This window comes from Mustela putorius, unplaced genomic scaffold, assembly GCF_011764305.1.
Source record: "Mustela putorius furo isolate JIRA1106 unplaced genomic scaffold, ASM1176430v1.1 tig00003898_pilon_pilon_pilon, whole genome shotgun sequence".
NCBI classification, from domain to species: Eukaryota; Metazoa; Chordata; class Mammalia; order Carnivora; family Mustelidae; genus Mustela; species Mustela putorius.
Genome location: NW_025422047.1, coordinates 20,100,537 through 20,123,745, shown reverse-complemented (window position 1 = coordinate 20,123,745; position 23,209 = coordinate 20,100,537). Strand labels below are relative to the sequence as shown.

At 38.6% G+C, this 23,209-nt stretch overlaps 1 gene segment (V, D, J or C); it reads right to left on the bottom strand.

The window, feature by feature from the left end:
- Positions 1-18,068: 18,068 nt before the first annotated feature.
- Positions 18,069-19,009, bottom strand: LOC123388329. The segment is given in 2 exon segments: positions 18,069-18,720; positions 18,898-19,009. Coding segments are annotated over 2 exon segments (468 nt in total).
- Positions 19,010-23,209: the final 4,200 nt, after the last annotated feature.

Below are 23,209 nucleotides of genomic sequence, written 5' to 3'. Positions count from 1 at the left end.
AACTTAGTCACCTCTCTCTTTTCTTCCTAGGAGTGGTCAGTTCTTTGTATTGGGGAAGAGGTTTGCCTGCATCCTTGAAGCTGTGCACACACTCCATGTGAGATTATGAAGTACAAGGTGACAAAAAGGAGGAAAATTAAATTTTTGCACAACTCTGTGATAATCTTCCTCTCACTCTCGAAGGAGCATTTGTTTGCAGGTGTAACAGCTCCCTCTTGTGACTGCATGTACAAACTCCTTTACTTAGAACTAGGAACCAAGTCCTTCCACAGCCTGTCTCCTCTCCTCTCCTCTCCTCCCCCTTCCCTCCCCTCCCCTTCCCTTCCCTTCCTTTCCCTTCTTTCTCTTCTCTTCTTCCGTCTTCTTTCTCTCTTTCCCTCCCTCCCTCCCTCCCCCTTCCTTTTCTTTCTTTCTTTTTCTTTCTTTCTTTCTTTCTTTCTTTTTCTTCTTTCCCTTCCTTCCTTCCTTCCTTCCTCTCCTTCTCTTTCTCTGTTCCTCTCTTTCTTTTCAAGATTTGTGTTTTAGGTCTAAAGATAAATACCTTGTATGTGCTACCTCCCTCTAGTGGCAAGGCTCAGTGAAGAGCTTTCTACCACAATACTAAGAGATTATAAAACTGAATTATTTTCAGTCATTGGGGATTTTAGAACTATTTCTATGATATTTTTTCTCCTAGAAGTAGTTCTAAAAATCCCTCTCAACCAAATTCCTTTTACTTTCCTTAGGGCTTTGTTCTTCCTGTGTTTGAAGGCAGTTGCCAAAGTCCACATTGTTAATTGTTTGGAATGGGATTTGGTAGAAAGGGAGCAGGAAAAAGAAATTATTAGCAAAGAATGCATCGTTTTAGGCAAGGTTACCTTCCTAAGAGGAAGAGCGAGGACTCTCTCCCGCAGGTTATCTCACTAGTGCTGACCAGGTAATTCCATGTTGACAGGTCAATGGTCACATTCCTGGGAGGTTGGAACTATAGTTAGGTTAAGAATTAAGTCTTGGTTTACTGATATGGGTGTTAGCACAAATGAGTCCATTTTGAGCTTCCTCTTTCTTTCTTTTTTATTTTTAAACAAATCTAACTGTTAAGGGATCATTTGAAAAAACACTTTGTGGTTTATTTTCACCCAAGATATAAACCTAATACCTGGAAATCTCAGGAAACAGTGCTATTTTATACACTGAGCTTAATTATGAGAACATTTTTTTTTTTTATAGAAGGGAAGTTTATTTTAGGGGGGCTCAACTGGGCTACCACACTCCTGCCTTCTTCCTGTCGGTGGCTCTCGGGTTTTTCCTAAGCCCCAGGGCAGGTGTCTGCCTTTATGGAGCTTAGGTTTTTGTTCATCTTCCACTATTATTTTTATTACTGTGGGGCTACCCCAAGCACAAAAGTACATGGCGGAGTCTGTCAGTTTTAAGGGAGAGATGGTGAGACTGATGAATTTTATTGCCTTTTGAAAGTCCAGAGATAAACGACCCTGCTGTGCATTTGGCTTGCTTTCATCCTGGTAAATGAGGAAAATAATCTCTCCACTGGGAAGCTGTTTGTACCAATACAAAGTATAATAATAACTCCAACTGGTTTCATACTTGCAGTAAAAGGTGGCCGACTCTCCTTCCTGTATTGTTAATGTATGCTGAGTCTGGATGACTTTCTCAGCAGTGCTGGATCCTATGGAGAAAGAAGGCAAGGTTGGTTCTCTGAAATGTCTCAGATGGGTCATGAGGACTAGATTAATTTATGACACAAGGACAAAGAATCACACAACATTTCACTTCCCCATCTCTCTTCCCTCTTAATGCCCCAGTCAGTTACAACTTGTGTAGTCCCATTCTTGAACTCCAAGAGAAAGCTGAGCCCCATGTTTTGGGCCACACTTACTGAAGCCAAAGAAGGCTACAAATGCCCACAGCAGGCCAGGGCAGAGCATGATAGAAATTCTTCTTCTCATTGAAATTTCTCTTGTTCTCACTCCAGTCCAGAGACTGGCCCTTATCTGAATGCCTGAGACTAGAGTTCCTGGGGGTATAAGATGTTTCTGCCCCAACACAGGAAGTGAAGTTCGCAAATAGGGTGTTACACTGTTCTATTCAGAGACTGAAAATCTATCCCATTGCAAAGCTCTGTTTTGCCTGGATGTTATTCTGTAGCAATACATTTGAAGAATGGCTTTTATATCCAGCAAGGTACAAATATGAAGTTTAATTATCCTTTTGTTATTGAATTCTCACTTGATGTCATTGTGATCAGATATTCTGAATGATTTAAATCCTTTGCCGTTAAGTCTTGCTTTAACATCCAGAAATAGTCAACTTCGATAAATAGTCTGTGTACATTTAAAAAGAATATATATTCTGTTTTGGGGGTTAAAGCATTCTATACATGCAAATTAGGTAAAGAATATTAATTGTCTTGGTCACATTTTCTCTCCATTTCTATTAAGAGATGTGTGTTAATGCCTGGCACTGCAGTTGTATATTTGTTTATTGATTTTTTAAATAAACGAATTCTACTAGTTTAATTCTACTGATTTATGTTTGATATATTTTGAAGCCATGCTATTAGGTGTGTATAAAAATAGAATTGTTTTATCTTCCTGGTAGATTGTGCACTTAATCATTTTGAAGTGTTGCTCTGTATCTCTAGTAATAATTCCTGGTTTAATGTCTACTTCATCTGATATCAGTATAGCTACATAGGATTCTTTTGGTTAGGGACTCCAACTGCCTTGCTATCCATATGCAACAGAATGAAATTGTATCTCTACCTCCCACCGTATTAAAAAATTAACTTGAAATGGATCCATGACCTCAACATGCAGACCCAAACTCTAAAAGTCTTAGAAGAAAACGTTGATGTGAATCTTTGTGACCTTGAATCAGGCAATGGTTTTAAAACATGACATCAAAGCACAAGCAATAAAGAAAAAAAATAGATAAATTAGACTTCATCAAAACTAAAAGCTCTTCTGCTTTGAAAGATTCTCTTAAGAAAGTGCGAAAGACAACCCCTTAAATGGAAGAAACTGTTTGTAAACTGTATACCTGTTAAGGGTTGAGTCCAAAATATATAAAGAACTTGTATAACTTAAGGATTATAGGAACCAAATAACCTAAGGAAAATTTTAATTTTTTAAAAAAGATTTTATTTATTCATCTGACAGAGATCACAAGTAGGCAGAGAGGCAGGCAGAGAGAAAGGAGGAAGCAGGCTCCCTGTTGAGCAGAGAGCCCGATGTGGGGCTCGATCCCAGGACCCTGGGATCATGACCTGAGCTGAAGGCAGAGCCATCCAGGCACCCCGAAAATTTTAATTTTAACAGTGGTTTTCCTAGGCTGCTGGGGATAGTGGGGATAAAGGTGACAGGTATACTATATTTCCTTTTTAAAAAAATTTTATTTAAAGATTTTTATTTATTTGAGAGAAAGAGAGTGAACATGAGTCAGGAGAAGGACAGAGGTAGAGGGAGAGAATCCCAAGCAGACTCCCTGCTGAGCACAGAGCCAACATGGGGCTTCATCCCATGACTGAACTGAATTCATAAGCCAGACACTTAACTGGTTGAGCCATCCAGGCACCCCTCATTATATTTCTTTTATATAATTTTTATTTTCTACTTTGTGTTTTTATTACCTATTCCAAAACCCAAGGATAATTTGTATTACAATTATTTTCACTGCTCTTAATTTTCCTTTATAAATATTAATTACTATTTTGGCTGTATAAAGGAGTTGGTTAAATTTATTCCTCTCTCATTTGAATCATTTATGTACGATAGCTATTTTCTTCCTTTCAAGAAAGAACGTTGGGAAAAACTTAAAGATTTCATACTGTTGCTGATGTATATACAGACCTATGAGCTATGGAGGGATTGGTGGTATGTTTGGGCAAAATCTCAGTACTCTCGAGTAGTAGCAGTTGAACCCTGGGTGTACACTTTGGTCAAAAATTTTTTCGGTGATTTCTGTTGAACAAACATTCATCAGAGGAGAGATGCAAAAGAGAGTTAAATGTTGTTATCCCATTCTGTTCATCCTGCTCAGTCTTTAGCACCAAAACCAGTGTCAGACGGATAGAGACAGTAAATTTTTGTTGAATACGGAATAGTCGCAATGTGAAAAACTTTGCAGGAATTCCTCTGATTGTTATTTGAATTGTATCTTTTAGAACCAAGCATCCACAACTTTGAAGATGAATTGTACAGAGGCAAAGGGATATAGATGTTACATGAGAAATATATTTTAGGGGAGCCTGTGTGGCTCATTTGTTACAGTGTCTGCCTTTGGCTCAGGTCATGATCTTCAGGTCCTGGGATCAAGCGCTGTGTGGAGCCCCATGTCAGGCTCCTTGCTCCGCTGGGAGTCTGCTTCTTCCTCTCCCTCTGCTCCCTCCACCCTCCTTGTTCTCTCTCTCTCTCAAATAAATAAAATAATAACAACTTTTAAAAGAAAAGTATATTTTATATGTTAAGTTGATATGAAGACACATGCAGGACACCTAGAGTAAAAATATTTGTGGCAAATGATCATCGCTAGACAGCAGAATTTTAAATGACTTTAATTTTTCTATTACATTTTCTATACTCTCAAAAGTCTCCACGATGAATATGTGTTGATTTTACAATAATTTTTTAAGACAACATAGATTTTTTTTTCTGAAAGCCACCCACGTTGTCACCTGGAAAACTTTTAGATCTCTTTGGCACATTATGAAACATGCAGGATTTCAATCAGAGAACCTTAAATATCCCAATGAGGTTACCCTTACAATTTACATATCTACTTAACACACTATCATTTCTCCTCTAGAATATATTGGAATTAATACAAATTGTAGTAGCTCATCTTGAGTCATTGGAAACTGAGTTTTTTATATTCACAATAATTAGAGCTCTGCATTCATTTCAAGTTGGAAACAAACACATGATGGCAAGTCTTTCAACCTCAAACCAATTCAAGGACAAAGAATGTGACTGGGTCCCTTACTGCAGGTTGCAGGTGCCTGGAAAGTTCTGTGTGTGATGATTGCACAGAAATCCAAGGCTGAGTCTCCTGGCTGGGTGGCTGTGATATGGAGGAAGGCACATTTAACTTTTGTATTCAACAGCTCTGTGAATCTCCTGTCCTGTTTTCTATCCACATTCGGGTGAATCTCTGTTAGAGGAGTAGGGGTTTTTCTCAGTTTCTTTCCTTTACCAAGAAAAAACCTCAAAGTCTTCTCAGTGTGATTGTAGTTGATAAAAGCCATTTTTCTCTCCCAGACATTCAGGATTGAAGGACTCTGTACCACATCCTTTTTTTGGTCACTTGTCCCTGTTGAGACAATGAAGATGGGTTACTGGACAATTTTTGAATTTACGTTTTATTTCTAGAGTCTATAGGAAACTTGAGAACCAGAATGACCCTTTTCTTTCCCAGACTTGTGATGGCTCTTTCCAGAAACCCCTGCACTTAGAGTGTCAGCGTCTATGACAAATCTTGGACAGATGAAAATATTAACAAGAAACATCCTTTTTTTTTTTTTAAACCTGCTCCTTCAGAATGATACCTAGTGAATAAAAGTGTATGAATTAACATCACTGACAGGAGTGTCCAGTCATGTCATCTCTAGGAACAGAAAGCAGAAGCCCTGAAAATATAGAGTTCTACATTAAGACTACCCTGACTTAAGGATCTAAGTTTTCCTGAAACAATCTTACTGCTTCAGGAGCCAGTGAAACTCTAGCTTTTCAAATTATTGTTAATATATATAAATTTAATAACTCTATTGCAGTTATGTTAAAGAGGAATCTCCTTCTTTTGGAGTACTCCACTTTAAACTTTTAGTTCCATCCCCACCTTGAAGCTGTCCCTGAATTTCCATGGCAATGAGATCTCTCTACGTGCCCTTTCTCCTCCCCCAGCATCAGACACGCTGTTTGTCGTTCAGAGCTTGCTAGGCTTACTGTGTGGGCAGGTAGAACCTGTTGTCTTGATCCACTGTCAATTTAGATGGGTCCGTGTACCTGGATCTTGGATGTAAGGTTTTCTCAGCATTTGTGTTCTCTTCTGTGTGGAGGCTAAACATTGCCATGTTTCTCTGTGCCTCTTGTGCAAGATTTTCTGCCTCTTCCACATTGTGTAAGCGGAAAGAGGGATCCTCAGAAAAAGAGAGATGAGGCACAGCTTTCAGGACACGAGAGAAATTATTTCAGGCCCTCATCTATTTTTATGAGTTATGCCCAGTGGGACTGCCTGCATAAGCACATCGCTGGCAGAGCTTCCTAAGAGGTGTTAGAATTACAAAAGAATGCAAAACCCCTCCACAGTTAAGGACTTTAAAGAAACAAAGGGAATGCAAAAACTAGTAGTCTCTACTAAGCCCGGAGAGAGCCTAACATAGAGATGGTAAGTCAGTGGTAAAAGTCCCCATGCTTTTTCCAAAGTAAGGATTGACCTAACACACGTTCTTGAGTTGTTTCTGCTGGATTTAAACCCCTTTGAGCCTCAAACACCAGACTGACTGCAGCAGAGAATTGAAGATACTGACCCTTGCTGGCCTTCATGACTTCAGTCAACCGGGACCTGGACTCTGTCAGCTTGAGGATGGCTTCTGCCACAATTCTACACTGAACTCTCCTTTGCCAAGCCCTTCCTGAATACACATGCACCCGAGGCTTAAAACTTCCCAATTTTGTTGTTTGGGGCGTCATGGCTTTGGAAATTATTCCCCATGATCTCCCTGTTTACTGCAAATAAAGATTATGTTGTGTGACAACTCCCTGCTCTGTGTAGTCTCCATCTGTAACTCCAAGGGAGGGAACTCACGCTAGTTAAGTTACAAATAGCAGAATGATTAATGGTGCTGTTACAGGGTTTTCAGCTCAGAATGTTTTCCTGCCCTTCTACCTTAACCAAAGGTAATGGACTTTTTCCTTGACTATTCCCTCTGTTGCAGTGGATCTTATCTGTGCCCTAGGAGTGTGTGTGTGTGTGTGTGTGTGTGTGTGTGTGTGTGTGTGTATGTTTGCCCATGCACATGTGCACACGCATATGAAGAATTTGCTCTTTATCTTCATGCCCAACAGCCTCACACTTTTCCTTCATGTGAAAGACTGATCTAGGCAAGGTCCCTAGGCTCCTGCCTCCTGCAGTCACAGCCAATCACATTATGCAGACCAACATCTCTGATGGGGCTCCCTCTGTCACCCTCCCTGCTCCCAGTCATTTTTGTGAACATATAGCAGAAGTCTGTGAAAATGGTCCTACCAGTGAATGCAGACTCCTCTTAAGTCTGTGACTCCCTACAGTTCTACATTGTCATGAGACCCCTCACTCAGTCTTAGTCTTTTGGCTGATTTCCTCTTGCTTGTATGACAGTCAGCACCTGTTTTACCTATGCTCTGCTAATGTGGTGTCAGTCCATATGCCTAACTATTCTTTGAGAAGCCTCTTCCTCATCGGAGTCCAGCTTACTTGGTTTTCCTGTGACTTCAGGTCTCTGAGTAAAAGCAATGATTTTATGATTTTGCTGTTTATCTGGTTTTATAAGATAGGGTAAAAGTGGCCCTTTTTCATGCTTTGTATATCCTATGCAAAATTGGAACTCTGTCCATCTTCCAGTGTACCTAAAATTGAAATATTGGTATAAGGGATGCAGCACTGCAACACATATTACATTGTAAATCACAGTTCATAATTGAAATACCTTCTGCCTATTCAATCAGAAAAAGATGGCACTGTTTTACCTTCTGCTGGTTGTATTTTGAGCCTATTTATACTTTATTTTTTATTTATACTTTATTTTTAATAATATCATTGAAATGAGAATCTTTATTGGAGCTTTGCTGAGGGAGGAATAGGCAAGTTCCAGAATGCATTGTTGCTGATTCTGTGGCTTCAGCTAGGTTGGGAATCAGGGAAGTAAATCAGGACCCAACAAGAATAAATCCCAGCTGCAAGGCTGAGGAATCAGGTAATGGTAGTTTATTCTGGCCCAGATGGTTCTTTCTGGAATCTTTAAAAATGGGTCTTGAAGATGAGCTTATGGATAGTTTAGATATCCAAAGAACATCCTCTCTTATTCACCTTGGTCTTGATCCAAAGATCATAAGGAGGAACATTTTGTAATATACACAAGGGAACTCGGACATAGACATTTCCTTTAAAGCAATTAGAAACAACTGAAAGATTTTCCATGTGACCTGAGTGAACAAGTGACTGACTAAACCAATGAGAGTAAGTATTTAACAAGCATAGCAATCTTACTTTAAGTATACACAGATACAGTTTCAGGAGAGGAATGTCCAAACTGTCCAGCAATGGGGAACAACCACAAAAGATTTGATACTTTATATATTTCATTTTTGGTTCTGATAAGCTGTCAAAGCCTTGGTTCAGGGCATAAGATTAAGAAGAAAGGAAGTTAAGGATTTGGCACTGTGTCAGACCTGCAGACATGTGAGATAGGGGCCATTCATTATCTTTAGCAGAGAAGTCCTAAGAGGGATTTTAGGGAATTCCTAAGGCAAGGAAAATGACTCATCAGAACTGAAAAACTAGTCCTGGGGACTTGATAGAAACAGTTGGGAAATAGGCATCTGAATTAAAAACAAACGAACAAACAAACAAAACAAAACAAAAAAATACCTGGTTTAGAAACCACGGTCTGGTTTCTTGTTTCCTATGAACAAGTCAGGTGGCTATGGGATCAACTTCAGACTCCGGTGTCTGTAGTAGTGTCTCACCACATTCATCCTTTCTCTGTCATGATTAATTAAACTTGAGACAGGTATGTGACTTTAGGGGGACTCCAATCAAGAAACCCAGCTATATGGAGCATGAGAATCAAAGGGCATGGTAAGCCAAATTGGAGTTGGCAACAATTAGAAGGAAATGTGGCCAAGGTGATAGGAAAAAGTGGTCCAGAACGTGTTACTCTACTACATGGTGTGATATACTTCTGTCTATAATCTCAGCAGAAGTTCCATTTCTCTGGTCAGTCTTTAGGCATCCCAGCAAATAAATCTCTGTTTTGTGTGCTTAGTTTCCCCCAGTGTCTTTAATGATTTTTAATAGAAATATGTATTTGGTCTTTAAGCCCATTTGTGGCACAGAGCTCCTAAAATCCTTGGAGTTTCTGGGATAAGTGCAAAGAAGTTGTCTTTTATGTAATGATGTGACTTTTGGAAAACCCTTAGGCAACCTAAGGATGGGGCTGTTGCTGGGGAAACAACCATGTGATTCTTTTGGAATTTTCAGTACCCACCCCCACCCTCCAGGGAGAGGAGAAGGGCTGGAGGTTGAATCAATTGCCAATGGCCAGTGATTTAAACAATCATGGCTAAGTAATGAAGCCCCCATAAAAACCCAAAAGGACAGGGTTCAAAGATCTTCTGGGTTGGTGACCACAGGAAGGTGCTGGGAAAGTGGTGTTCTCAGAGAGTATGGAAGCTCCACACCCTTTCCCTATACTTTGCTCAATGCAACTCTTCCATCTGGCTGTTCCTGAATTCCTTACATCCTTTTATAATAAACAGTAATCTCATAAGTAAAACATCTCTTTGAGTACTGTGAATAATTCTGGCAAATTAATTGGTCCTGAGGATGGGGTCATGGGAACTTCTGATATATAGCCAGCCTGTCAAAAGTACAGATAGCAACCTGGATTTGCACCTGGAACCAGAAGTCTAAGGAAGGTTTTGTTGGAGTCCTTTACCTATAGCAAGTTGGTCAGAAGTACAGGTAATAACCTGGTCTTGTGATTGGACTGCTGAGTTGAAGGGACTCATTGGAACCTCCAGTATGTAGCCAGTGTGTCAGAAGTACAAGTAAAACTTGGGTTTTCAACTGGCATCTGAAGTTGTGGGGGAACAGTCTTGTGGGACTGAGTCCTCAACCAGTGAGTTCTATCTCCAGATAGTGTCAGAACTGAGTTGAATTGTAGGACACCCAGCTAGTGTCTGGAGAATTGCTTGGTGTTATGGGAATCCTCTCTCTCTCTCATGTTGGAATTGGGTCCAGGAACCCAAAAAGAACTATTTGCCCCAAAAGATTGAGTTGTGCAGGTATAAAATCAGCAACAATCAAGTATAATTTTAAAATACTGTCTTTCATATGCTGATTTTTTAAAAAATTATATACTCCATGGGAAGAAGTAAGAAATATGATGGTATCTGAAGAGTATGACTTTTGCAAATGCTTCTGAGTGGTCCCTGTGCCAGCTGTGAAGGAGTGTTTCCTGGAATGAATTCAACAGCTTTCTTTCTAGATCTTATCTTACACACCTTAACCACCTGCTACTAACAAAAGTCTGGGTAAGGTTTGAGACTTTCTGAGAATATGGGAACAGGCAATTGTCTCAGGTTGAGTTCAGGACTTTTTGTAAGGCCCTCTCTGAGACCAGAGAAATATGTTGTAGTCTTCCAAATGTGACAGTTTTATGATGAGCCTGATCATTTTAGTTGTTTTCTGGAAATTCACAAAATATTGACCCTGTGTTGCATTGGTTTCTGTATCTGTGTGCTGGGAAATGAGGAAAATCATCTCCCCACTGGGAGGCCTTCTGTACCAATACAACACATAATATATACCCCTGGCACCATATAAAGAGTCCAGTTTCACTGCTTTGATGTTATTGGTTGAGATTGAATGATGTCCAATCATTCCATCTTTGATGATTATTGGTTGTTATTGCTTTGATGTTATTGGTTGATGTTATTGGTTTGATGTTATTGGTTGAGATTGCTTTGATCTTATTGGTTGATGTTATTGGTTGTGATTGAATGACCTTTTTAAACATACTAGACAGAAGAAATAACAAGACTGATGGGCTGAACTGATCTGTAAGGGAGTTGGTTACTAAGGCACGAGGAAAAGCCTCAGTCAAAGCAAAAGGAATAAAAAATCTTGTTCCTTTCTCTTTCTCCTTTTTTCTCCCAAGAGTGTCTATCATAATTAGCCATTGTTTATCCCCCTGCCCCCTTCCCACAATCTCCCCTCAATTCTTGACTGTCCTCAGCTTCACTATCAGCAACTGTTCCTACCAGGGAAGACAGAGGCTATCAGTTTCTATAACATGCTGAGAAGAGTCATGTTGGCATCTCTGTCTCTAGGAAAATAATCTCTTGCTCTGAGCCTGGAATTCAGTCTTACTCTGTTTGCCGTTGTCTCAAAGCATGTGGTAAAGAAATGCTGTCAGAGCATATCCTGCTCATACTTGCACAGACAAAGTTGAGCCATTAGTCGTATTTAGGATAGCCACTTTCCTCCTGAAAAAGTTGTTCTCCAGAAATTTGGGGACCGTGTAAATTTATTCTCAGATTTAGTATGACATTAAAAAAATACAATACCAGTGTTTTCTTTCCCAAATAAAGAAAAGATACTTTAAACTGAAATGCAGTTAAGGCTCTATATCCTTGTATGGGGATAGATAAGATACTTTTCCACAAAGAATTTCATGGATTACTGGTGGCCATGCATTCTTTTCTGTTTCCTTTCCCTCTTGGTTCATGTTTTCAAACACTTTGCTTTGAAGTCCACTCCCTTTTCTGAATGTCTTGGACTTCTGGTTGTGATCTAAGTAATTACATTTCATTAGGCAAAAGAAAATTTCCATTTCATTCTATGTTATTTGTGCTGGGCTCAGCTATAACAGAAGATCACTTCTATGATGAAATGTTATTACCATGATTCCAGGTCGCTAGCCAATCTGTGAGATTAGGCAAGAATTACCTTTTTTTTTTTCCTCTATCCTCAACTCCAGCCCCTCACACTGACAACTAAAATCAAGAAATCTTGGACCCACCATACCATATTGATCATCTCCCACAATTTCATTTGAACAAGCTAGACCAACTTGAAATGATCACGTTTGATTAACAATAAAACAGTTGGTAGAATTTACTGAACACTTAGCATGTTCTAGGAACTTCATGCACATAATCCTACTTTATCCTCGCCTTCTGGGAGAGGTGAACTTTGTGAGAGGTTGTTATTTCCCCCATCCCTCCTATTTTATAGAGGGGAGACAGACCCAGACATTTGCTCAAGACCACAGAGCTAGTAAATGGTGGACTTGGGGCCTAAAAAATTTTTAAGAGCCTGAACTTTAATTATTACATGCTACTTCTTGTTAGATTCCTTCACCTTCTGCTTCTTTTTCTTTCATGTTTTCTTCTAAATTGAAACAGAAAAATTACTTAACTGCTGAGTTGAAAGAACTGTTGCTGATGTTGAGAGATCTAGTACCTAAACAGCTTTTATCCACCTTATTTTTTTAACTTCCTATTGTTGGATATACATTACATGAAGTAATACGTCACATCTCAAGTGTAACACTTCGGGTGTTTCAACAAATGTATACTCCCGCATAACCATGACCCCAATTAATACATGGATTATTTTTATCACCCTACCAGTTTCCTTCTGATCCACTGTGGTCAGTGCCTTCCTTCCATCCCCAGCCCTTGACGACTGACATGATTTCTGTCACCACAGATTAGGAGTGCCTTTTTCTGGAACTTCATATACATGAAATAATGGATGAGATACTCTTTTGTGTTTAGCTTCTTTTTTTCAGGATAATGAAACATTCCTCCACCTGAATGAATGAATCAGCCATTTATTTTTGTTACTGAGTTGTATTCAATTTTGTGAATTTATTAGTTTCTTTATTCACATATGTGTTCTCTCTTTTGCCACGCCCAATCTGCTGTTGAGCCATCCCATGAATTTTTTAGTTGATACAGTCCTAAATTCTAAGATTTCCTTTTGTTTCTTTTTTTGTGGTTTTACGTTTCTCCGTTGAGATTTTCTTTCTGTTCACTTATTAAGAACTCGATTTTTGGAATACATATTCTTTTAGTTCTTTGTACATATTTATTTAGCACTTTATATTTGTCTGCTAAATTCAATAACTTGCGCCAACTCAAAGCGACTTTCTGTTAGCTTTTTTCATATGTGTGGCTGGGCTGGGAGGCCATGATGTACAGGGAGTATTGCTGCTTTTTCCCATTCAATGTGGCACCTATTCTGTTATGACTCTTTTTGTCACCACCTTTCAGCAACATCATCAAGAAGATGGGAGCTTCACCATGCTTCTGCCCATACGGGTAAGGAATATAAAGTCTTTGAGGAATTGCAAATCTTTGAGTCTTGCACCTCTTGGATGATCGAGGATTGAGGACTCTGCTCCACTTCTTGGCTTCTCATACCTGATCAGAACCTAGAAAACCTTCATGATATCTCAATCTCATAAAAGGAAGGGTGATTTCCTCCCCTCCTTCCTTACTCCAAATAAACATAATCACAGATTACAGAATGTGGCCCACACTTCCTCTTGTGTCTGCTTCTCAAAAAGATCCTTCCCAGGACAGAAAAATGACTCAGTTCCTGCCCTCAGAGTACTGTCACAGTTATAAGCCTCTTCCAGACCGAACCAGGTACTGATAGGCCAACTGACACAACAGCGTGCTCAAAAGCCCTTTCAGGAGAGTGGGCTAGGTCAGCTTCTGATGGGCTTCCTAAGCAGCAGTTAACCTTGGAGCTCAGAGTGAGGCCCGTTGCAATTGTTTCCAGAACGCTGCAGCTTTGGAGGACAGCCAATCAGAGAGGCATCACAACACTTTCACTCTTTCCCTGGAATTACATACATCTAGATAGAATCCTTTTAAAGTAAGTTTACATCCAAGATATGTCCTTTTCTTGCTATGAGGAAGAGCCTCTCAATGTACTGTGTTAGAGAGAGAATTACTCCAGCATTAAGAGGAAAAAGAAAAATTAAGGGAAAATATATATACTATTATGTATAAACATATATCTGCATATATGAAAACAAAATAATATTTTAAATAGTATAACATTTCATTGCACATTTGCTTGTTCAGATCCCTTTTAGTGCTCATTAATGCCTTCAGGATAATGTACAGGCATCTTATAATGGCTTATAATTATTTTCACAAAGTGATTTCTGCCTATTGCTTCCGTTTTAGATTTACTGTTGCCCATTCGGAGTTGTATGCTCCAGCCATTCTGAATTACTTTAATGTAATTCTCCTAAACTCATTTTGTCTTTATACTTTTGGATATTCTATTTCTCTTTTTCTGTAATACTCTTTTCCTGACTCCCTCTTTGATAAGTGTTTTCTAAGTAAGACAACACCTGTCCCAGGTAGCTTTCCATTCATTACACTCTGTTTCCAATTTAGATGCCTGTTAGGTGGTTTTTATTTCACTTGCCTCTTATGGTAGCTTTGATCATACTATTTTGTAATACACTCCACAATATTACATGTTTCCTGAAGGCAGACACAATGCTGATTTCTTTTTGATTGAATCTCCTGTATTCAAGCCTAAGGTACGTATCAGGTGTCCAATACATGAATTATTAGAAGAGTCTCAAGTAAAGAGAGAAGACATTTGGCAACTTCACAAAGAATATGATTACTCATTTGTAAAATTGAGAATATGGTTACTTTGTATTGTTAGTATGAAAAATATAAATAGATAAATATATAATTTTATTCATGACATAACCTTGGCTTTCTGTTCTAAAGTTCACTATGATCTTTACTGTCTGGTTTGTGGGGAGGTAGGGCTGAGAGCAGAGGGAGAGGGACAGACAGACTCTGTCCTGGGTGGGAAGCCCACAGGACCTGATCCCAGGACTCCAGAACCCTGGGATTGATCATGCCCTGAGCCAAAGGCAGACACTTATCTGATTGAGCCACCTGGGTACCCCTGTGCTGTTCCTATTTTTAAAATCACTTTCCCCACCTTTACTGTTCTTCAACTTGATTAACTCCTACTAAACTCCAGGCCTCAGCTTAGGCATCACATCACAGACTCTACACTGTTTTTGACTCACTACTAAGGCTGAGTGGGGGTGGAATCTATATGCCTTCAGATCAGCCTTTGTTGTCTTAAGCTTAGTTCTTGACTCATTTTAGAGTACAAATTCAGTGAGAGAAGATACTATTTATTTTCTCATAGCTCCTTTTTTCCCAGCATGTAACACATATGTAGAATTTAGCAGGTACTCAATGATTAACTGTTGGTTGATTGAATGAATAAAGGCCGAGAGCCACATTAGCTGGTAATTATTAACCTCGCACTACACATGTGTCCAGATATGAGATGCTAAGAAGTTGATCATTTGTTCAAGATGACCTGGCATGCTCATGGCTAGGTTAATGGTAGAAAGCAACTCTTTATCAATGTCACTTCTCAAGTATATCAAATAAGGAAAGCATATAGATGGATGAGCGTGGGACTGAATAAATGTGAACACTGTAGAAATAGAGCTTGACCAAAAATAATATGGATGAGATTGTATATAGCATTCCTTTTTAGCATGGTGTTTTCGGGACTCTTAGGAATGTAGAAAAGGTATCAATCTAACCTGCGTTATAGCCTCCCTCATACATAAACATGGAATAAGGTAAATATAAATGACAAGCAGAGTGAAAAATGTCCATTGTAATGGGACTTATAACGAAGTTTGAATAATTTATAAATCATGTTAAATCTAACTGAAGATGAGAAAAGGTATTTGGCTTATTGGCTTAGGATGTTAGAAATAGTTTTGTTAAGAACAGGAATGTGCAATAACTAGACTGATAATCCATATCTCCATATTGTTTGAAGTTTAAATGAACTGCACAGAATCACTTGTATGTGAAATCTTTTTTAAAAAGATGAACTTTTTTAAAAAGATGAACTTACAGAAAGGAGGAGCTGAGCAGTAAAAGAAATAGGGAGAGGTTGGGGAAAAAATAAAAAATAAATGATAAAAAATTGAATCCATAATAATAGACAGCATATAATAAATATTAAAATATATATAGATAAATAGTATGTGCTATATAAAATAGTATATAATATTCTATTATGTTATATATATATACACACACATATATATACACACATATATATATATATATTTTTTTTTTTTCCCCAGCCAGCTCTTGCTGTTGTGGAATATACATATGAGAAATATATATATATAAACATTATATATGTACAATATATAGTGATATAGTGTGGTAGGAATCTAAGACTTGCTTTGGCCAATTTGGTATTGCAAGTAGTGATGGAAGTAAAGGTTTAAAAGATGTTTTCATGTTTCAAGTCTTGCTCCCCCATGATTGCCATGGAAATATGCCTGACCTAGGCTGCTGGAGGATAAGGCAGGTGGAGAAGAGTTGAATAGTCTTAGTTATCCTAGACAAGGCGATTCCAGACCATCCAACTGCCTATCAATCTTCAGACATAACAGTGAGCTCGGCCAAGCCTGGAAGTGTTCATCTGTGCCCAGTCTAAATTGTCAATTTACAAATTTATGAGTGAAAGGATTTGCTGTTTTAAGTATCTCAGTTTTAGAGTTATGCACCATTATTGTAACAGTCACTTACAGATATAGCAGGAGATGTGGGTACTTAGTTGAACAGCCTGTGGTGTGGCTTTGAAAAGATAAACATATGTTGTATTACAGGAGAATAGGTAGGCTCTCTAGTGAGCTCTGTATTGACTCCACGATTAGATGTCTCATGGTTCCAGAGCTCTGGAATGTCTGAACCCATCCAACATGGAATGACTGTTGAAATTATCTCCTGTGTAATATAGCTTCCTGACTCAGGGACCACTTTCAATGGCCACATGGTTTTATTCTTAAAAAGATATTTCAGGAGGGAGACAAAAAATTAAGAGATTCTTAATCTCACAAAACAAGCTGAGGGTTCCTGGGAGTTGGGGGGTAGGGATAGGGTAGCTGGGTTATGGACATTGGAGAGGGTATGTGCTATGGTGAGTGCTGTGAAATGTGTCAGCCTGATGATTCATATACCTGTACCCCTGGGGCAAATAATACATTATATGTTAATTTAAAAAAAATAAAATCAAACAAGCAAGATAAAGTGGAAGAAAAGAAAAATATTTCAGGAATTCTTTTAGCTTTTTTTGAAGAATCAGGAGAAAGTTCCTTTGCAAATATTAAACACACACACACACGTACACAAACTACACTACACATACATGATGTACACAAGTAGTCTCTTGTTTTCTCAAGAGAGCTATGGGTGTTTCATCCTATTTCTCTTTTTCTTTCTAATAGTTGGCATCTTTTTTCTCTTTTCAGCTTGAAATTCTACATTTAAGGGACTGAGAATCCAAGACATGAAGAAAAAATTATTTTCATAGAAATTTAGGTTGACTAATTTCCTTCTATTCATCACATAAGTGAAAAACAAACAAACAAAAAAAACCCGTGGTCAGTAAACATTTGAGTGGAATCATGTACTCTCAGTGGACTGCAGTATCAACTTGTTCTATCCTGTATTTCACAGAAATCTTAGTGACTAATAAAATCGCTAAAGTCATAAAAATTGACAGTGGGGAAGTTAGAATATAAAACACCAGGATATTTTTTATTAGCTATGACACTCATTTCATTACCACTCATTTGTTGGAAAAGGGACTCCCAGGTAAGTAACTTGGGCTAGTCAGATCACTTAAGTCTGAAGCTGCAAACTGCTTATGTTTTTGATTAACTGAAAAGTTACTGGAGACTCCTGATTAATACACATTTGGTATATTTGGGGCATTTCTTACATCTTCTAAGTCTTAGAATGATCTTGGCCTGGTTCTTCACACTTTGAACTGCATCCTACATACTCAAATGCGATGTAACCATCTCATCTGGGAATCAGGATGGCTACTCTAAACAAGATCCTTGCAGCTGACCGTCTTCATGACATGCTTTTATTTATTATCATGATCCACAGAGCAGCACCTTTTACTGATGAACAGTGTGTCAAATAGTTCAATGTCTTCCTCGGGAAAAGAAAACACAGTAAGTGATTTACTGAAGCAATGCTTGGAAGTATCTTGTGAGTGATGAAACAAATGAATGATTGTGACTTATAACATGTACATCCTCAAACGCATGTAATGTAAAGGTACAATTATCCAAAAGCAATGATTAGAGATTATCTTGTTCATTTGACACAAAAATGAAGCACATAATTGCTAGTACTTAAAGATACACAAACATTCACAGGGAGAACTTTCAGTAGGCTCTGGTTTCCCCATCTTGACGGAATACTTTTCCCTGAACTACAGGGGAAACTATATCTTCATTCCAGGGTCTGGTGGGATCAAAACATCAGCAGAGATGGGTGCTTTAGCTAAATAGTAGCCTCTCTCTAAAAGTGAGACTGATTAGACTTTTGACACCCTAAAACCCAAGGAATATTCTTAACTCATTTGTAGGACTTGCTATGCCTAGTCTTCTTTAAAGTTCATCCGACTCACCTACTTTAAAGCACAGCCTCTCTCACTGCTGTGCGTAAATGGAAGCAAGTAGGTGCCTCCCGGTAGAGACCCCAAAGAGGCAAGGACCCAGCTGCAAGTTAGGGTATAGGCTGCAGGTGCCTGGAGAACATTGTGCACTTGCTGCACAGAGGTACAAGGCTGAGTCTCCAGGCTGGGAGCCTGCAATGTGCAGGGACAGATGTTTGGCACTTTTGTTGAGGAAGACTGTGAATCTTCCATCTTCATTTTTATCCATAACTGAGCGTATCGATATCAGGAAATTGGGACCTTTAGCAGGATATTTTTTGTACCATGAGAAGTAATCAAATAAATCATTATTGTGGTCACAGGTCAGAATAGAAATCTCTCCTTCTTGCACACTTAAGGATGGAGTTTGCTTGACCTGCTGCTGGTCACCCTTCTGTTGACTAGTCACCCCTGTTCAGAAAGAGAATAAGAGATTTTAGATTTTACTTTTAAAGTCCCCACAGAAAAACATCATAAGCCAGAGCACAAAACAAAATAAAACACAACTTCCCAATTATGCCATTTCCCAGCCTTGGGTTGCCTCATGGAGGTTTTCTGCCAGATTCAGACCTCCCACTCAGAACTCACAGTCTGGTTGAAGCCACAGAATCAACAGTGATGCTCCCAGGAGCTTGTCCATTTCTCCTGTGGACTCAAGTTGTCTTCTCTTCTGCCCAAGCAACCATAAATCTGACTTAAACTTCCTGCACTTTGTTCATTTTCTTCCCCAGAGCCTCCTATTTCCGCATATGAACAACCTTGTTTTTAGCTGTTTATCTTTATGAAAGAGAGCACTGCCCCCTTTAGTCCTCATGTAGAAAAATCTGAAAATGCATTTCTCTGTTCCTAAAAATCAGTTTGCAATCCCTGTCCCGTAAAAACCTTAAAATAAGAGAGTGGTGGTGTTTTGGGAGAACACGGGGTATGATGTCTTTATCATGGTTACAGATTTAGAACACAGGGAGTTTTGATAGCTTAGCCTTTAATGTAATTGCATTGTAACATGATCTTTAAGGCTGTCTATACTTGCCCTGAATAAATAAATGCCACAAGGCAATTAATGTTCATATAAATTCTGGACACTTCTCTTAAAAACACAAATCAACACAACAGAATCTATCCTCTGTATTAAATCATCCTCTGCATTGGATTGTCTCTCTTAGAACTGTGATGTGATCATTTCGTGTATTCTTTATTGTCAAGTGAGAAAACATTACATGATCCCGTAAAGTTTATAAACAGCATGAAGCCATAATCTTGAAAGGCACCAGAAGTTGCCAAAGGGCAGCATGTTTGTTTATATTCACTCTTGGTCTATATAATAGCTTATGTCTCCTCATTTGAATCCAATGGACTAGGCAAGAAGAATTTATTGTGTTTTCAATGCTTAATCAGTAGGGCAACTAATGATTTCAGCTAATGATAAATCTCAAAATAATTTTTTAGAATTGATTTGAGCAAAGACACAGAACACAAGATAAATAATTTTCAATGCGTATTTTATAGGGGAAGAAACATTTTAGGGGCTCCTGGGTGGCTCAGTGGGTTAAGCCTCTGCCTTTGGCTCTGGTCATGATCTCAGGGAGCCTGCTTTCTCTCTCTCCCTGCCTGCCTCTCTGCCTATTTGTGATCTCTCTGTCAAATAAATAAATAAAATCTTTTTTTTTAAAGAAACATTTTAAAATTTTATTTGAATAATAATGAAACTAACATTCCAGGTCACACTAACCAACCAATTCAGGACAATCTGATAAGTTGTCTGTGTTTCATATTATATAGTTTAAACCCTCATAATTCAAACTTTCTAGTGAAGGAATGTTCTCTGATTCATTCATATATTTAAATATTTTATCAACATTTATTTAATTTCTATGAGATACCTGGCACTATGTTTGGTTTAAGGTTCCAGACATAGTTATGGAACAATCTTCAATCTTAAATACCTGTTGGTCTAAATTGAATGACTACTGTGAAGGTACATCCTTACAACACGACATGATAGTAAGAGTTCTTACTGAGGAAAACACAATGGTTATTTTGTTATGGTGGCTCTAGCAAGCACATATACTAGTTTCTATTACTTCTTCCAATCTGTATCTGGACACACATTTCTTTTTTTTTTTTTTAAGATTTTATTCATTTATTTGACAGAGAGAGAGAGATCACAAGCAGGCAGAGAGAGAGGAGGAAGCAGGCTCCCCACGAAGCAGAGAGCCGGATGCGGGGCTCGATCTCAGGACCTGAGATCATGACCTGAGCTGAAGGCAGAGGCTTTAACCCACTGAGCCACCCAGGCGCCCCTGGACACACATTTCTTGAAAATGAAAAAGATTCTCATTTTATACACATATTCTTGCCTAGGATATCAATTAGGGTACAGTCAGCGAAGCAGAGTTACCATAAGTGCTGTGGGATAAAGGTAAGTTACAGGAAATCCATCTTACACGACTGTGACATGAGCCAGGGTAGTGAAGGTCTAAGGGCAGCTAAATGGTCAAAGAAGGAATCCCTAACCAGTCAATCTAAGAACCAAGCACATCTAGCTGTGGAAGTGTGACTTGAGGGGAAGTTTATGGAGGGATCTAGGGAAGCTACTGCCCCATCTGGTTATCATCCCCATGAGTCCATTGCCAGATAGATGGTAGTGGTTGGTCACCAGAGTCAGCAACAGGAGACAGTGCTGGACAATGCACTCATATTTATTTTGGAAATCTTTGTGTGTGAACTCCAAATGTGAATCAGTTTGGGTCTGCATCTATTCATTATGTAACCCTTGTTCTTGCTTCATAACATTTTTAATATTTTTTATTGTGTGCTACATAATGTGGGTAATAATTGCAGAAACCCTGGATTATTTTGTCTCCCTCTAAAAAATATTAACTTTGTTAAATTACTATCAGATCACTTAGATTCTGTTGAGGCTGACTTTAACCTCTGCTACAGCAGAGATATTTTTCTATTCAATTTTCTTTTTGTTTTAGTCACAGCCCTTCTCCTAGTGTTCAGTCCTTATTCTGGTAACTCAACTGAAAGTCTAAGGTGCTGAGCAAGACCTCTTTGCTCTGGAAAGGCCAGAGCTTCAGTGTTTTCTCAGCATAGTGCAACCTCTGAAATCTCCTTGGAGCTTTTAGACCCTCAGATGCTGTTTTCTGCCAGGCTTTCCAATGTTTTTCTTTGTGCATGCACAGTTTATGTGTAGGCTCAGAAAAACCCCTGTACCGATGTCACAGTCCTATTATATGAGGCTCATTTCTCTCCAATACCAGTTTCCCGCTGATCCTAGTTATATTAACAACCCTGATTATCATCTCTTGTTTTGCCATTCAGCAAGCCTCCTGCTCTCTGCTGGGCTCCAAGTCCTTGTGCTAAGGTGTAGAAAACAGTCTCAGGAGAGAGAACACTGAGTGCACTGGGGAGTCCCTTTGCAGGCTTGCTTTCTCCCAAGGATTGCAAGCATTCACGGTCTGCACTCCTTGAAAACACTTCTTCCTTTTGTTTTCCAATTTTATAGTAGTTTACGGCTAGAAGATAATTCCACTATCAGCTATACTGCAAGGACAGAAAATCTTTTTCTCTTAAGATAATACTCTCACTTAAGTGGGTACGAGAAGAATAAATGAAAGAAGATGGGATTGGGAGGGAGACAAACCATAAGTGACTCTTAATCTCACAAAACAAACTGAGGGTTGCTGGGGGGAGGGGGTTTGGGAGAAGGGGGTGGGCTTATGGACATTGGGGAGGGTATGTGCTTTGGTGAGTGCTGTGAAGTGTGTAAACCTGGTGATTCACAGACCTGTACCCTTGGGGATAAAAATATATGTTTATAAATCAGAAAAAAAAAGATAATACTCTCACATATTTCCTCTCTTTAAAGGCAATTGTCCATTTTATTCGATAGTCAAAATGTATCATGTTTATGTATCATATTTATCATATCTGTGCAGCTTACTTAGAAATGCCTTCACATTTAAAAAGGAATCAGGGTCTCTAGAAAAGCAAGGTTTCTTATCATTAATTAGTTTCACAATTCTTTTTATTAGTTCTCAATGCAGTTATCCTTGTCCGTGCTCTGTAAGTATGTAGGCATGCTGAGTGCTCCCAATACCCCTTCACCTTACTGTCTTATAATATATAGACAACTTATTTCAAGGATCAGGTTTATTTTAAGCCTCTCATAGCATGAGAGTCACCCATACATGGTGTCCTATCATTCACAAATTATATTTTAGGATTTAAATTTGCTATGATCTACCTTGTTTCTCACACACACACACACACACACACACACACTCCACCCACAGTTTTCCTTGACCTGAAGCACTTTTCCCCACCCTCTTCCATCCTTCAGTCTGATGAACTTCTATTAAACTATTAGGTTTCAGGCTGGGGCATCACATACTCCAGAAAGCTATCACTGACAGACAGCTATTGGTTTTCATAATATCCTTTTCTCTCCTAATTCAGTTCTTCTCTTAGTTTGCAGGAACATTATGGTAGCAAAAATGTATTCTTTACTAAACTGTTTGTTCAGTGAAAGGAACTCTTCATTTAGTCAAAGTGCTTATCCAGGATCTCACAGGTATTCAATAAATATTTGCTGAATAATTGAATGTATGGAAGTATGAGTAATGGCAGCAGAAAACACTGTCCTCACCTAAATGAGGAAATGCTGAGGTACAAAAAGTGTGACTTATTCGCCCCAGATGATATAGCATACTTGCTATTGAAAATTAGCTTTTTTCCAATGGATTTCCAAATAACAACAGAGAGGGAAATGATATAAATAGGTAGTATTAAATATAAACAGAATGAAGCATTAAATGCACTGTAAAAAGCTGGAACAAAAAACAAGAGAAGGATTACAAAGCATAGCATTGCTCTTTCTTTGATACTTCCTTAT